At 41.4% G+C, this 15,875-nt stretch overlaps 1 protein-coding gene across 2 annotated transcripts; it reads left to right on the top strand.

Moving 5' to 3' along the window:
• Positions 1–323: 323 nt before the first annotated feature.
• Positions 324–15,685, top strand: LOC120432548 (serine/arginine repetitive matrix protein 1-like). 2 transcript variants are annotated; one of them, XM_039597773.2, is made up of 7 exons: positions 324–385; positions 922–1,004; positions 5,178–6,665; positions 6,734–7,164; positions 7,222–7,368; positions 13,761–14,308; positions 15,210–15,685. In XM_039597773.2, the coding sequence occupies exons 1-7, from the start codon at positions 375–377 to the stop codon at positions 15,550–15,552; spliced, it is 3,051 nt and encodes a 1,016-aa protein (XP_039453707.1). In that variant the 5' UTR covers positions 324–374; the 3' UTR covers positions 15,553–15,685. The 2 variants fall into 2 exon arrangements, with proteins under 2 accessions (XP_039453707.1, XP_039453708.1); XM_039597774.2 differs by having other exon boundaries at positions 325–385; positions 13,764–14,308; positions 15,210–15,683.
• The last annotated feature ends 190 nt before the right edge of the window (positions 15,686–15,875 follow it).

The following is a 15,875-nucleotide window of genomic DNA, read 5'->3' as shown; positions in this document are numbered from 1 at the left end:
AAATCCATTTTAAAGGCTAGTATGCAGATCGGAAGGAAAGGGGTCAAGAAACAGCTTTACGCACAGCAGAACAAAGGAGAGGCAATGATTTCTTGGGGCTTTTCTTCACCCTCTCTGGCTTGTTTTTGCTGCCGCTGCTGCCCATTTGATTTTTTTCTTGACCGGTTCCTTCCGAAGTGCGTATACCGCTTAAACCAATACGGGGAGAATTGCTCAACAGCAACTGAGGGTTAATTTCGAGCTGCACCCTAAAAATGTTCAGCCCCGTCTACACGTTTTCAACGTCAAACCGTTTTTCCCCCTCGAACCCAAAAATGAGTACCCCTGCATCGCTGTCAAACAAACGCCAAACGTCAAAACACAGTTTAACCAAGATGTCGGAAAAGTAAGTTTGGTGAAGCGCCGTCCATTAAATCGTGAAAATCCGCAATTTTCGGCCCCCGTTCGGCGTGAATCGTAGTGCGTCCGATCGCCGAAAGTCCCGCGGACATATTGCGCCCGAAAGTGACCGTCGGCGTGCGTTGCCCGCGGCGTACCGAGCGCGTCCCGTTTGGCTTCTACATGTGTTTTTCTTACTTTTTCGGCTTTTCCTACGCGAGCGGCTGGAATTGCTAGGCCGACGGCCTGGTGGCAGATTTTGTTCGTCCCTGCCGCCCGCGCGCCCTGGCCCTGCCACCCCGGAGCGTCTCTCCGTTCCACGTTTTGGCGTTTGTGTTTCGCCGGCGTTGCGTTCCCCTTGCCCGTTATCGGCTTATCACTTTAAATTTGGGGGGATTTCTTGCGTGCAAAAAGAAGAAGAAGCAAACACCTCCCGAAAGGTGCAACGAATTCACTAAAAATACTCTTTTCTTCTGCCCTTCTTTCCTCGCGCCGTCGTCGTCGTCCCCGCTGCGTTTGAACCTGCGAAATTGCAATGAACAGCGACGACTTGCTCAACTATGAGCTGGAAGCCGGCGGCGATCCGGCCCTAATGAACGAGGACGATCTGCTGCTGTCGGATGATGGTAAGTTGGTGGCAAACGTTTTGAAATTTCATCATAATTTTAATGTTTCACAGACGTTTGAGCAAAAGATAACAAATAATCGTGGGATTTTTTCATGTTCATTCGTGGCATAAGGGCTCAACATTAAAAAAAATGTGATTAGTTATATGAACCTACATTTTGATTGTAGATGTTTGAAGATATTTTTGATGTATCAGCAACGAAATCTACAACAATATGTCTCCGAGGTCTCAGATCAAAATTTGCATAAAAAATCAAATTATTCGCTCTAAGAGCGAGGGGGTCATATCTGCGGTAAACGTTGCTCTTACACGCCTGTTCCTGTAATAACAAAACTGTTTCTGTAAGGCCTTTACACTCAACCCCCGGTGGTTGGTCACTTTTTCGTTTGACACTTATTTAGTTTGTACCCCGTTGGTTGGTCAAAATCAAATAAAAAGTGAAAAACTGCCACAAATACCGCTTTTTTAAATACTCATATTTTCAAAATTTTGGGCATTAAACGAAGCGAACCTTTATAAGCTTTTTCACTTTGTATAAGTTTTTTTGTTGTAAAAACTAGTTTTTTTTTACAAAATACTGTATTTTTTCGGAAATACTCAAATTTGTATGTATTTGTTAAATTTGTTTGTATAGGACTTCGGATATTTTTTTTTAAATTGTCTTACTATTAACATCAAATTTGAATTCAGCGACCCCAGTTTAGTCAAATTTTTAATATTTGATTCCCTTTCAAATTAAAAATGCATTTTTTCTTTCAATATGTTAATACCGCAATTTTGTCCGCCATCTTGGATTTAAATTCGAGTTTTTCGATTTTTAAAAATAGTGACCATGAGTGACCATTTCTAAAAATATTGCTTTTTGAAAAGTTCAGAAAATTTGCTATCAAATTGTCTAAGAGACATTGAAGATTGGACTTCTGGTTGCTGAGATACAGCGGCTTAAACAAAAAGAAACACAAAAATTGAAGTTTTCTAAGTCTCACCTAAACAGCCCACCATTTTCTAATGTCGATATCTCAGCAACTAATGGTCCGATTTTCAATGTTTAAGCATGAAACTTTTGTGAAATTTTCCAATCTTTTCGAAAAAATATTTGAATTCATGACTAACATTTTACAACAACACATTGAATATTATGCCCATTCAAAATGTTAGTCTTGATTTATTTTTTAAACATTCATAACTCGGCGGCAGATTTTTTGACCATGTTTCTCTATGGCTCAAAAGTTGCGGGTTTTTGGCCCCTAAAACATATCAAAAAATCTCGAAAATAAAAAAAATACGTATTTTGGGAAATTGAGTTTTTTGAAGTTAATTAAAAAATCGGCAATTTTTTTTCCGTGTACCTATTTTTTGAACTATTGAAGACCTCAACAATACCTACAACTTTGCCCAAGACACCAAATTGATCAGAAAATTCATTCAAAAGTTACAGATATTTGAATATTTTCGTACCATTTTTGTATGGACAGCTGCCAAAATTGTATGGAGACTTGTATGGGTGAACTAATGACACGAAATAGCTGAGGAAGGCCCCGTAAAATTTGAGCCAAATAAAAAAATACAAAAAATTCCGGTTTTGGTAGAGAATTGCTCAGCTTTAGTATTTTCAAAACAAAAATCACAATTTTTTTTTAAAATTATAGCGTTTTACAAAAATAAAAATAAGGTGAAAGTGCATTCAAAATTTTGCTTCCTTTTATACCCATACTGCAAATTTTGAAAATGTAAGTACCTATCAAGAAATACGGTATTTTGTAAAAAAATAGTTATTAACAAAAAAAAAGTTGTATAGTGAAAATGCACACAAAATTTCGCTTCGCTTGATACCATATTACAAATTTTGAAAATTTGATTATTTTCGGTATTTTGCGAAAATTTTATGTTTTAAAGTTAAGTTTTTTTTAATTTAAAGGAAGTGTAAAAGAACAATACTGGAGTTTTTTTTTTAAATAGGTCCAATAAACCAAATTTCCAGTTTTTGCTTTTTGGGTGTTTTTGAAACCGCTTTGAGTCAGGGGTATTAAAAAACACCCAAAAAGCAAAAACTGGAGTTTTGCCTTCCTCATTTTACCGAGGAAAGGCTATAAAATCACTCGAAAAACGAACTTTTTAGTTAGACCTCCTAGACCTACTTTCATTTGTATATATCGACTCAGAATCACCAGCTGAGCAAATGTCTGTGTGTTTGGCTGTATGTAGACATGTGTACCAAATCAATGTCACTGGAATATCTTGTCACAGGCTCAACCGATTTTGGCCGGAATGGTTTTAATCGATTCGTCTTAACGTCCCCTAAGTTGCTATTTAAATTCATGCAGTTTTATCATGTATTTAAAAAGTTATGTTAAAAAAACTGTTTCATATTAATTTAAAATTATGGTAAAAAGGGTGTTTTTTCATGAAACCCTCACATGTTAGATATTTTTAGAAAGCATATGAGAAGACCTTTCTTGTGGATTAAGAATTTTTAAAATCTGACTTACCTATCTAAAATTACAAGCAGTTTAAAAAATGATCTGAATTAACATAACCTCAAATGGTCCCGTCTGATCGCCACGTAAAAAACCTTGTAGAGGGATGCCATTTTCCTGAAAGGCGGTGTCTGTATAATCTTGACAAAAAGTCTGTAGGAAGTCTATTTTTTTAAATCGTCACTTTTTGCCTTCCTCACCTTACTGAGGAAAGGCTATAAAATCACTCGAAAAATGAACTTCTCAATTAGACCTCCTAGACCCACCTTCATGTATACCTATCGACTCAGAATCAAATTCTGAGCAAATGTCTGTGTGTGTGGTGGGATGTTGATCAAAAAATTGTCACTCGATTATCTCGAGACTGGCTAAACCGATTTTGTCCGTTTTGACCTCATTCGATCCGTCTTTGGGTCCCATAAGTCGCTATTAAAAATTATAGAGTTTAGTTAAGTACTTCAAAAGTTATGCTAAAAAAACGATTTTGACTAAAGTTCGGAAGATTGTAAAAAGGGTGGTTTTTGTAAGAAACCCCATCATGCTATACATTTTTAGAAAGGTATTTAAAAGACCTTTCAAACGCGTCCAAGACATTGAAGATCTGACAACCCTATCAAAAGTTATAAGCACTTAAGTGTTATTTACGCACTTTTTGGAAGCCGGATCTCAGATATTTTGATGAAAACGTTGTCCGGATCTTTCATGCGACCTATCGTTGGATAGGTAATCAAAAGACCTTTCCAACGCGTCCAAGACATTGAAGATCTGACAACCCTATCAAAAGTTAAAAGCACTTAAGTGTTATTTACGCAATTTTGGAAGCCGGATCTCAGATATTTTGATGAAAACGTTGTCCGGATCTCTCATGCGACCTATCGTTGGATAGGTAATCAAAAGACCTTTCCAACACGTCCAAAACATTGAAGATCTGACAACCCTATCAAAATTTTTAAACACTTAAGTGTTATTTATGCACTTTTTGGAGGCCGGATCTCATGATCATCTCATCTCATCTAATGATATTCATGCGACCTATCTTTGGATAGGTAATTAAAAGACCTTTTCAACGAGCACGAATTAAATTGAAGATCTGACTACCCTATCATAAGTTGTAAGCACATAAGTGCCATGCAATATGAAGATCTGACTATCCAGTGGCATGAATGAGTCAAATTGATAAAACACTGAGAAATACCGCTTTTTTTTGTCTATTTTGGATAGCACCCTTTAAATTTGAGGAAGGCGCCAACCACCTAAGGGTGGATTAAGTAACGTTTTTTATTAGGACCTCTTAGGTGCTGCGATCACTTTAGGGAATTGAAATCACTCTATAAATGAGAGGAAGGCACCAACCACCTAAAAGTGGATTAAGTAACGTTTTTTTACTTTTTGCTATTCTTTTATTTTCTATTAAAACCGATTAACATACACTTTTGCCTGGCAATTTTAAAAATTGTATGATTTTGTTTGATTTGCAATTATTCTTTGAGTTAGAAATGCCTATAATTTGAGGTTCTGAAAAAGTTGGGAATTCGAAATGGGATTTGAGTGGCCACCCCGGTAGTTGTGGAGTCTAGCTATTGTTTTATATTTCGAGATTTGTGAAAATGTTCTCTTTTGTTCAAACAATTTTTTTTGTTGTATTGAGCGTATTTATTAAATTAATTTATTTCTCTTTTTTTCCCTGCACATAGAGAGCGGCCTCCGGCTCGACCAACAGGACGAGGAGTTGCTGCTGAGCGAATCCGAGGACTGGGTCTCAAAACAGCTAGCGGCGAAAGAAAAGGAAGCCCTAAAGCAGCAGCAGCAGTCAACCTCCGGCAGCAGAAAGCGGTCCTCGACCAGTCCTCCGAGGAAGCAGCCGATTAAACCCAAAACGCCGGTTCCACCGGTGGTCGAGGTAAAGCAGGAAGTTCTGGTACCGGAACCGGAACCAGAACCACAACAGCAGCATGTTGCGACGGTGGCTGTTTTCAAGGAGGAGCCGCCCTCCAGCCAGGAATCAATTCTGCCCGCTTCGACCGCGTCCGAAAGTGAGCGCGGGGACTCGACAACGGAAATCTCGTCGGTTTCCGGCTCTTCACTGGTACCAGAGTCGGTGTCTGGTACGTCGATCGCCACAACTAGTGAAACCACAACCACTACCGAATCGACGACCTCGGTAACGGCGGAATCTTCGTCGTCGATCGTGTCCCAGACGGATTCCGGGATGTTGTCCCATTCGGCGGAGCAGATTCACTCCGAGCAGGAGGAGGAAGAAAGAGATGTGGTTACTTCACAAGTGTTGTTGGCACCACCGGAGGATGTTCCGGTGAAGGCGGAAGTGGCGGCCACGCCATCGAAGGAACAGCTGGTGGAGCAGAAATCCAGCCAGTTGTGTGACACTACCTCGTCTGAGGACGTACTGGATCTGTACGTCACAAATCAGGACCGCGAGCCGGAGTTTTCCTACGACACGGATGAATCTACGGAGAAACGTGACTGGAAGAACGAGGGCAAGCCAGGGCTTTTGGATGGCAAGGCGTCGTCCACGTCGCAGCACTCGGGACCACCGCCGCCATTGCTGCAGCACCCGAACCGGCCACCACTCTCGAATCGGCCCAACAATTTCAAACATTCCGGCGATTCTTCCGGAGGATCATCCGGCGACCAGATGCCACACTTTATGCAGCAACAGCCGCCGGGAATGGGAATGCCACCGGGACCACATCCAAACTTTGGTGGACCATTCCGGGGTGGAATGCGACCTCGGTTCCCACCACGGCCAGGATTCCCCGGAGACATGAACAACTACAGGAACAACCGGATGAACTTCCCGATGGGTGGACGACCTCCGTTTCCACCGCGGGGACCTCCCTTTGACCACATGATGCGACCGGGCATGATCCATCCTGGAGATCGACCACCCTTCGGCGGAGGTGGACCCCGAATGGGACCAATGTACCGGCCAAATGGACCCGGCGGAGGACCTCCGCTGCTTCACCGTGGCGCAATGCCACCCGGTGGACCACCTCAGGGACCAGGTCCGATGGGAGCGATGCCACCACATCAACCGCCACTGCTCAGTTTCGAAGCCGGTCCGCTGGCTACGGCCGCCGTCCCAGCAATCCCTGCGACGCCCGTCTTGCCCCGGAAGGTGCTGATCAATCCGAACTTCAAAGGAGGCGTCGAAGCGGCCACAAGTGAGTACCCTCTAGATGACTCAACCGAGAGACAAATTATAATTCTTCCCCCTTCCACCATCCAACAGGTCAACTGATGCGCGACGCCCTCAACAGCCAGCAGTTCCTGGCCAACATCAACAACCGCCAGGTCAGCGACGAAGAGTTGCTCCGACAGCAGGAAGAGTTCATCAACAAGAACCGCATCGAGGTGGAGAAGCGCCGCTTCGAACGATCCCCATCCCCTCGACGCGAACGACCAAGAAGTCGAGACCGGGAACGGAACGACCGGGGTCGCTCGCGGGATCGTGGGCTGGAGCGGGAGCACCGAGACCGAGAGCACCGGGATCGGTCCCGATCACCGAGGAGACATCGCGGAGGAAGCAGGGACAGAGACGCCGGCAGACCGCGGAGGAACTTCCCGTCGAGGCGGCACGGCAGCCGGGATCGGGACGATGACAGTCGGTACCCGAAGCGGCGAAAGAGTGGCGATTACGGCGACGGTCGGAACAATAATGATGTGAGTTGGGGTAGAACCTGGCACAAGGATTTTTCAGTGACGATGTTCAATTCTCAGAAAAAGGACGACGACGAGGATCCGGACACGAGGGCGTACCGGTTAGAGATCGAGAAGCAGAAGGCCATCCGGGAGAAGATTCTCAAGGACAAGGAAATGCGCCGGAAGCAGGCCGCCGAGGACAACAAGAAGACGGCGAAGCCATCGGTAAGTGTTAGTTTGATGCGCTGGAGAGTCTCGAATATTGTCTGAAAATTGGTAAATCTTCAATGCAAGTGATTATCTGTGTTAAATGCGATGACATTAAAAAAACCAACCTCCCGTGGTCGAGTGGCTACGGGATCCGCCTAACAAGCGGAAGGTCAGAGGTTCAATCCTCGGGTGGCAGCTTTGGAGCTTTGGTCATCCCGCAAAATCAGTACAGGTTTTTCTTTCCCTGCTGTCTGCGCTTTGGAGAAACCTCGAGTTAGTCAAAAATGGACTACTCGGCGAAGAGCTCCAATGCCAACTGACGACAGTCGGGTCAATACGAGAGAGCTGAAAAAACTGATGACAAAGGGGAGAGATCTAAAAATAGCCGACAGGGACCGCTCCAGTCCCCGTCCGTCCTCATCATTTGAAGTTGGACATCAACAGCCTGCGAGCCACAACAATTCTTCAAAAGTTGCTCATTTCTCCTTCGCTAGGTCAACTACAACTACTTAGCTTCGGCTGATCTGTGCACTTCGGAAGATAGTTGACTGGCCAACTAGCCGAAGATGCGCCAACAGATACGATGAGTGTTCGGACTCAAAAAACACGAGAGGAGAATTCTTCCTTTCGCACAACCACGCTTTAACGCACTGCGTTCAGGCGCACTCTACCAGTGTATATGTGCATTGGAAAAAAGACTGTAAACAGATAGCTTGATTCTTCTCAATAAGATTCGAGCAAAAATTGCAGCCTTAAGAGTATAACAGGGAATCACAAAAGATAGTCGCTAGGACGGTCGAGGTGAACTAATCCCAATATCTGCCCACAAGGCGGACAAAAAAAAAAGATGGCGGATTCTACACTGGATTTCGTCATGTTCATACGATGCGTTCTTTTATCGTAACGCAGTATGGTGGAGGGGGGAGGGGGGGGGGAGTTGGAGGCCGTGGTACGCTCCATACATTTTTTTTGGAATTTGTATGGAAAATTTGTTACGAGGGGGGGGGGGAGTGGAGAGGGGGTTTAAATATCCGATTTTTTGCGTTACGTAATAAATGAACGCTCCCTTAGAACGGCAGTTATGTAGATACAATTTCGGATGCGCCTACAAGTTTTGCAATGTTTCATAGTTCTGAATATTCTACTTGCATCCAGCTTGTATTCTCGTTCGTTTGATTTATACCTTATTAAGTGTATAAAAATATTTAGTATTTTAGATATTTTGTATAAATTGTTGAGGAAAATCCATGTCAAAATTAGAAAATTAATATTCTTTTCTTTTGATTTAAATATATTCATGAAAATTTAATTTTATATTCATAGCAAATTTTCATACATACATATTTATAAAAAAAAACAGAGTTGGTCAAGCTTAATCATGGTTTCTACTGGAAAAGTAGCTTTTATTATAACTACACTTTTATGCAACAGCCAAAAAATCTCCCAAAATCTATCCAATAAAAAAAAATTAAACAAAAATTAACGAAATTGCTTATTTTTGGAAGAGTCGCCTGCCTCAAATTCTATTAGCGTCGTGCTCAAACGTTGCTCAAATTTGAAAGTTTAACAACTTAAAATAAAAATGACTTCCTTAACGCTCTAAAAGCCATTTCGTTCTTTCCGGTCATAATTTATATTATTTTCAAAAACAAAACGAAATTTTATTTTTCTTATTGATTTTGAGTTTAAAAAAATAACGAGAATGGAGGTCAAAAATACGAGCTATATAGGAAATAGATTTTGGATTGAAACCCAATCAAAAGTAATGATATGCGACAAAAGGTCTAATTGACAAAAGGTCGAAGTCAGACTTCTATTTTTTCCATTTTTTTACACACAAATCCGTATTTGCTGTGAGCTTTGCAATTTTAAAGTGAGCAGTGGGAGCGTACTATTTCACTTTTAGTGACGTAATGGGAGCAAGGGCGTCTATACGACGTGTCCCTACACGCGCTACTAACGGTGCTTGGGGAGGGAAGATATTTGTAGCACCAAAATTCGTGCAAAAAAACTTATGCACGTGGGTGTACAGATTACGAAGTAAAAGTTGATCGAATTGTTCACATTCGATTCCAGGACCAAGTTGCTTGCGGGTATAGAGACATACATACATACATACATACACACATACATACATACATACATACATACATACATACATAGCAGTAGGAGCATACTATTTCAAAAAAACTCATAACTTTTGTAAACAATAGTGAACCTCTTTCACTCAAATTACAGTTTACATAAGGTGCGAGTAAATCCTTGTAGCAATTTTTTTTTGTCCAAAAATTGTAACTTTTCCGAAATTACCATATATATAGTTTTTTTTAAGGGTCCACTACACGCGAACATTTTTTGCTCAGACTTTTTTACGGAAATTGTCATAAATCTGAATAGGAAACAGTTAGAGTGCCAGTTTTTGTATTAGGTCCTGTAGGAATGTTATGCAAAGTTACCAAGACCTAAACTGATCTGATTGTTTCAATAGTTTCTTCAAAAATCTATTTTAAATACAGTCCAGACTCGATTATCCGAAGGCTCGATTATCCGAAGGTTTGTATGGGACTTCGGATAATCGTTTTTTTCTTTTTCTTGGTTTAAACATCATATTCGAGTTCTGCGACACCATTTGAGTCAGATTTGAATAGTTGATTGCTTATTAAATAATACAATGCATTTTATTATGTATTACAGCGAAAAACAATTTTTTTCGTGATTCGATTATCCGAAGTTTCGATTATCCGAAGTGAAATTTTTCCGAGGCCTTCGGATAATCGAGTCTGGACTGTAGCTTTTTTCGTAAGTTTTTTTTTTGCTTTTTGAAGAAACTATTGAAACAATCAGATCAGTTAAGGTCTTGTTAACATTGCATAACATTTCTACAGGACCTAATACAAAAAGTGGGACTCTAACTGTTCAATCTCTTCAGAGTGGACCCTTAACAAAAAAGTCTGACCTCTAACAATTTAAAAATATTTTGAGAAATTTTTATTCATTAAAAACTAACTATTCTTGATGTTGATGGTTGTGATAGGTTTGTGAGTTTTTTGTTCTCTGAAGCATTAAAAAAAAATGTCCGTCTGCTAAAACAAATTGAAGTTATTTTTGTATTTTGAAAACAACATTTTTTATAGGGTTCCATGGCCGACATAATTAGACCCTTAGGGTGGATTTTCATAACTCCTGAATTCTTGTTCTTGAATTCATGTAACCGGTTCGATTTTGACAAGAATTATTTTTCAGTTACTTTCGTATTGTTTTTGACGAAAAATCTCGCAAACTTGCTTGCTTACTCAAAACAAACTTGCCTACATGATTTTTTAATGAATTCATCGTAAAATACTTGAAAAAACTGATGTTAAAAATTCGAGGTGAGCGGAGCAACAAATGAATTCTTGTTCGACAACAATTCAATTCTTGTCGTACAAGAATTCAATTCATGTCAAGCAAGAAATAGTTATGGCAAGCAAAAAATCTTGCTATAATTCAGTTTGACAGTTGTTTGTGTATTTTTTTCGATTCGCTTTGATTCTTAATATTTTGGTTGCCGGACCACAGCGTCTCTTCCCCGGCCAGATCTGGTTGATAAAAAAGCAGGTTCCCTTCACCACGCGCCGGATTCAACTGTCCTGATCTCCGGATTGCGTCATTTCCGCCAGCATCGCGTACGACATCACTTCCACGCCACGATTCACCTCCGCGAGCTGGCTGTTTTTCATCTTTTGGTCGATCGTCAGCTTTTAGCAAACTTTCCGCCTTGCGAATCCGTTTCGGTACTCGACGAGCGCGTCCGGATAGCCACCGAGGAGGCCGTGGTAAATGTGGATGCTATCGCCCAATGGGGGATGAAATCGTGCTTGGGCTGGTCGGAGAGTTGGCCGAAGGCGATGCAGGCGACGTGGCCGAGTTGGACAGACTGAGCTCGACCCGTTCGTCAGTTTGGAGGAACCTAGCAAGTTTGAGAAGCAAATCATGCATTTGTAGTTCTGCCTCCTTTGGGGTTGGAACTTTTTCTTGTCGGCGCCGATCTGGACCGTGGGTTTGACGCTACCGGTTATTCAGGACACTGGGTGCAAGCAAGTGTCGATATGGGATTCTTCTTGGGGGGTGAGCAGCGTTTTTCCAGGTGGGAATATTGTCAGGCAGAAGATCGTTCCCAGGAGGAAGAACTTCTTTGCGGTTATCTTTACATCGCGGTTTTGTCTCTGGCCGCTGTCCGCAATCGTTCAAGAGACCCCAAATTAAAATTGTCTGAAAAGTCTCCTTCATCCCTGCCCCTTAAATACTCATCTATGGTTATGTTGCATGGGATCGCCTTGTTTCGGGACTTATATTTAGAAATTTTATTTGATTTGTATAAAAGTTCTTTTTTTTACAAAATTTCAACTTTTTGTGCGGTGCTTTGTTTTTACCAAGTCACATTGACAGAAGCATGACATTTCTCGGCATTTTTTACCGGACGCAACCCTTTTTGGCTGCGTTGCTATAAAATTGCATGCAACATTGCACCGGTTTGGAACCGGTTTGACAATAATTCAGAAGCAAGAAACATAAATTCAGGAGTTATGAAAATGGACCCTTATTTGTTGTTAGGCCCTTAGGGTTAATGGTCCGGAAAATTGTAATTTTCATCGATTTTTGCCTTCCTCACCTCACTGAGGCAAGGCTATAAAATCACTCGAAAAATGAACTTCTTAAATACACCTCCTAGATATACCTTCACGTATACCTATCGACTCAGAATCAAATTCTGAACAAATGTCTGTGGGGATGTGTGTAGACACGTTTTTTTCCACACGATTATCTCAGAACTGTCTAAACCGATTTTGGCCGGATCCACCTTATTCTGTTCGTTTTGGGGTCCCCTAAGACCCTATTAAATTTTATTTTGTTTAGTAAAGTATTTAAAAAGTTATGCCAAGAAAAAGATTTTTGTATATACAAAAAAGGGTGATTTTTGCATAACCTCAAAATGCCGGGTCTTTTTGTTTACGTGCGAGAGTCGCGCCAGATGCGAAACGCCCGGTTGCCATAATGCTTCAAATGAGTGTCTGCATGTTTTCTGGAAAAGTCTGTATCAGGTATATATTTTTTTCATAAACTTATTTTCATTATTACTTTGTAAATGTGAGGAAGGCACCACCCACCTAATGGTGGATTAAGAAACGTTTTGTAAAATTCAACCAATTCAACCGATTGTAGCTCATTTAGAAGCAAATGAAAGTAGTTTTAAAAATCTAGCCTTATATTTGAAAAGATCGTATGAAAACTTGAAGTGCGGTTTTGGAGGTCTCGGGATCAAAGAGCCTGTGTCTGAAAACATTTTTATCGGATTCCTAGTATAATTTTACATAATATCTAGATTTATTTTTCAAAACATCCGATGCGCCATGGGTATTCTTTTGAAAAAGTAAGCTAGATATATCAAAAGATGGTGAAGTTTCACTAACAGGATTCAACGATATGATCAAAACGGGAAATGTCGAATACCTATTGGCCTATTGAGGTATTCCAGCGCGCCTGTGTTTCAAATGTAGGTGGCGTCAAAATGAGGTTACTTGCCAAAAATCGTATTCGCTTATTTCTCATAACTCCCTGCATCAATCGTAATGAAACTGGTTGCAAAAGACGAGAATTTTTTTTTGCTTTAAAATAATGAACATCATTTTTTGGGCGCGCAAAAATTTGTGACCTTTTTCTTTTAAAAACATGTTTTGGAACACGAAAAAATGAGTTTCCCCGTATATATTAATGAAATAAATAGTTATATAGTTGAAAACAGATGTGTTGACGTATATTCAACAATTTTTATTGATTTTTGACAGACTTTGTTGCCAAATAGTCAAAATTACTATCTTTTTCTAAATTTACAGTTTTCTCATAGAGAAATCAAACAAATATTGGGAAGTTGTATACCAAATTGTTGGAAATATTTTTCTCATCTGAATCCGGCATAAGTTTCATAAAAATGTTGATTATGAAGGAAAAAACACATTTTTTCAAAAAATCATAGGTTTACGCTATTTGTTCATAGGTGGCGACATGTGTCTTTTAGCTTTGCTGCAAATCCTCTATACATGTTTGGATACCATTTTTTTTGCAATTGAACGTCAGAATAAAAAACCTTGTGATTTGATGTAAACTTTCCGGAAAAAAAATCACATTGGTCGGAAAATATACAAAATTTAAAAATGGAAATCTTGTGGCCACCCTGACTGCTTTGCTTTACATTGAATAATGCTCTTGGCGAGCTGATGTCGAAGTACATCTACAAATCGATGTTTTTTTGCTCTCCTTTACTAAGCTTGCCGGGATTCCTATATAATTAGCATAAGAGAGCACAGAGGCATCGACTTATTATAAACGAGCAGGGCTTACGTCTAATCATTTTTTTTTGTTCACTCCAACAGGACCGCAAATCCGAGGAACCCCCCGCCAAGTTCACCCCGATCGTCGTCACCGAGAAGAAGATCATCTCGCTGAAGAAAAAACCCGAATCGTCGTCGTCGGACAAGAACCACGAGTCGTCGTCGTCGTCCTCGTCCTCATCCAAGTCCAAGCCGTCACTGCCAGACAAAAAGACCGAGGAGGTCAAAAAGCAGCAGCAGCAACCCGCAGTCTCGCCGCCCCGCAAGGTCATCGACAACCGGGACGACGACATCGACCTGTTTCTGGACGAGTACGAGGAGGAGCTGCTGCGGGAACCGACGCCGTCTCCGCCACCGCCCAAGGAGAAGCCGGCGCCTCCACCACCGGTGACTTCCTCGTCAAACAGCAATCGAGGGGACAACGGGGGTGGTGGGTTCGGGTCGAGCAGCCGCCGGATTGTGCTGAAGTCGGAGTCGCGCCACCACGAGAAGGAGAAGGCGGCGCCGCCGGCGAAAAAGTTGAGAGTATTTGATAGGCTAGATAAGCGGATAGGAGTCAATGACGCAGACAAGAGGAAGCTGCAAAGGTTAGTCAAGGATAATTAAGGCGGCGGCGCTTGGGCGGATTTTTTTTTCTTTTTTTGTGTCTCTGTTTCGTTTCGATAGCTTGTAAGTGCACGCGTGTGTGTGAGAGAGAGAGAGGTTTGAGGATTTGTGACCGACCTTTTTCCTTTTTTTATTTTTTTGTTTATTTTTATGTTCGTAACTTTTTTTTTCAAATTGTGCGCAGACAAAATCACTGTTCTTTGGTGTGATCAATTGTACAGAGCAAAATTTAATGTTTGACGCGTTTAGGATTAGGATTATACGTCGTCCCTCTTCCGTGTCCGTATCTTTAGGTCCGTCTATTTTTTTTTAAATTTTCCCCCAAACTTGAGACGAGTGCGTTTTGCGCCACAATTATTATCATTACGATCACAAAAACACAGTTAGGCTTAGCTCGCGCTTAGGTTTTACAGTTTTACGGAGAATTCTTCCTGAATTTATTATTCTCGATGGATTCTCGCGATTCTTGTTCGGCTGATTAAGCAACAACAGTAAATCCTATCAAGTCACACAACGCTTAAAACCTTCCCAACCCAACAACCCTATTTGTAAGGTCTTAAAGTTTAAAAACAAAACAAAAAAGAAAAAAAACACAAGGAATGCAAAAGTAAACAAGCAAAAACTGTGAGAGTTAGTCTTTAGGCATTAATTAACAAATTTTCAATTAAGAATAATCATGCTGCAAAAACAAAAACAAGCAAAGCGAAAACAAAACAGTTTAGTACGTGAGAAGACAACTTGCATAAATACCGACTAAAAAACAAAATCAACACAAATCAACAACAAAAACGCTCACGCAGAATTCTTACTGTCCTGCTCGAAGAGTGAACAATGTCCCGCTTCTCTCACCCGAATTCCGTTACGTTCCCCCTACTTCCACAGGGAGAGGTCCCCCCTAATTGTCATTTCCAGCTGTTTCGAGCCGGAGGTTCCGCCGGCACCGGACGCCTACGTCAACTACGAAGCGGAGGCGAATGTCACCACCGACGAAGAAGAGGAAGACGATGAGGAAGAGGAACAAGCCCAGCGGGACGGGGATGGTCGCGAGAGGTTGGCCAGCGCTGCGGTGCTGGTTGTGCGGCGGTGTGGCATGGAAGGGTTTAGATTGAAGAAGGAGGAAGCGTTAGAGGAGAGTCAGGTTGAGAGCAAATGGGGAGTAGGGCCGAGGAGTGCGTTTCAGCGTGAGGGAAAGATCTTCAGGGAGAATGAGCGTAGGAGGCATTAGGAAGTGGGGGGCAGGATTTTTTTGGTTGCTTTTGAGTTGAATTGAGCAGGTTGTTATTGTTATGATTTTCAAACTAAGCTTTCTTTTGTATGATTATGTTGAAGCGAGGACATTAAAAGTGTTGTATTATTGCTTTGTATTAAACTGAGTAATTATTGTTTTCTGTGTCCGCCCGTTTGATTTGTTGATGAGTCCACCTTGAATCACAAAAAAGATGAACCGCCAGCAGCATCAGAGAAAGTGCCAAACTAGTCGTAAATTCTGACGCGGCGTGGCTATTGTCTTGATTTTATTTTCCCTGATGGAAAGATGAGCGACAAAAG

This window comes from Culex pipiens, chromosome 2, assembly GCF_016801865.2.
Source record: "Culex pipiens pallens isolate TS chromosome 2, TS_CPP_V2, whole genome shotgun sequence".
NCBI classification, from domain to species: domain Eukaryota; kingdom Metazoa; phylum Arthropoda; class Insecta; order Diptera; family Culicidae; genus Culex; species Culex pipiens.
The sequence above is the reverse complement of the archived record's forward strand: the minus strand, read 5'-3'. Positions and strand labels throughout refer to the sequence as shown.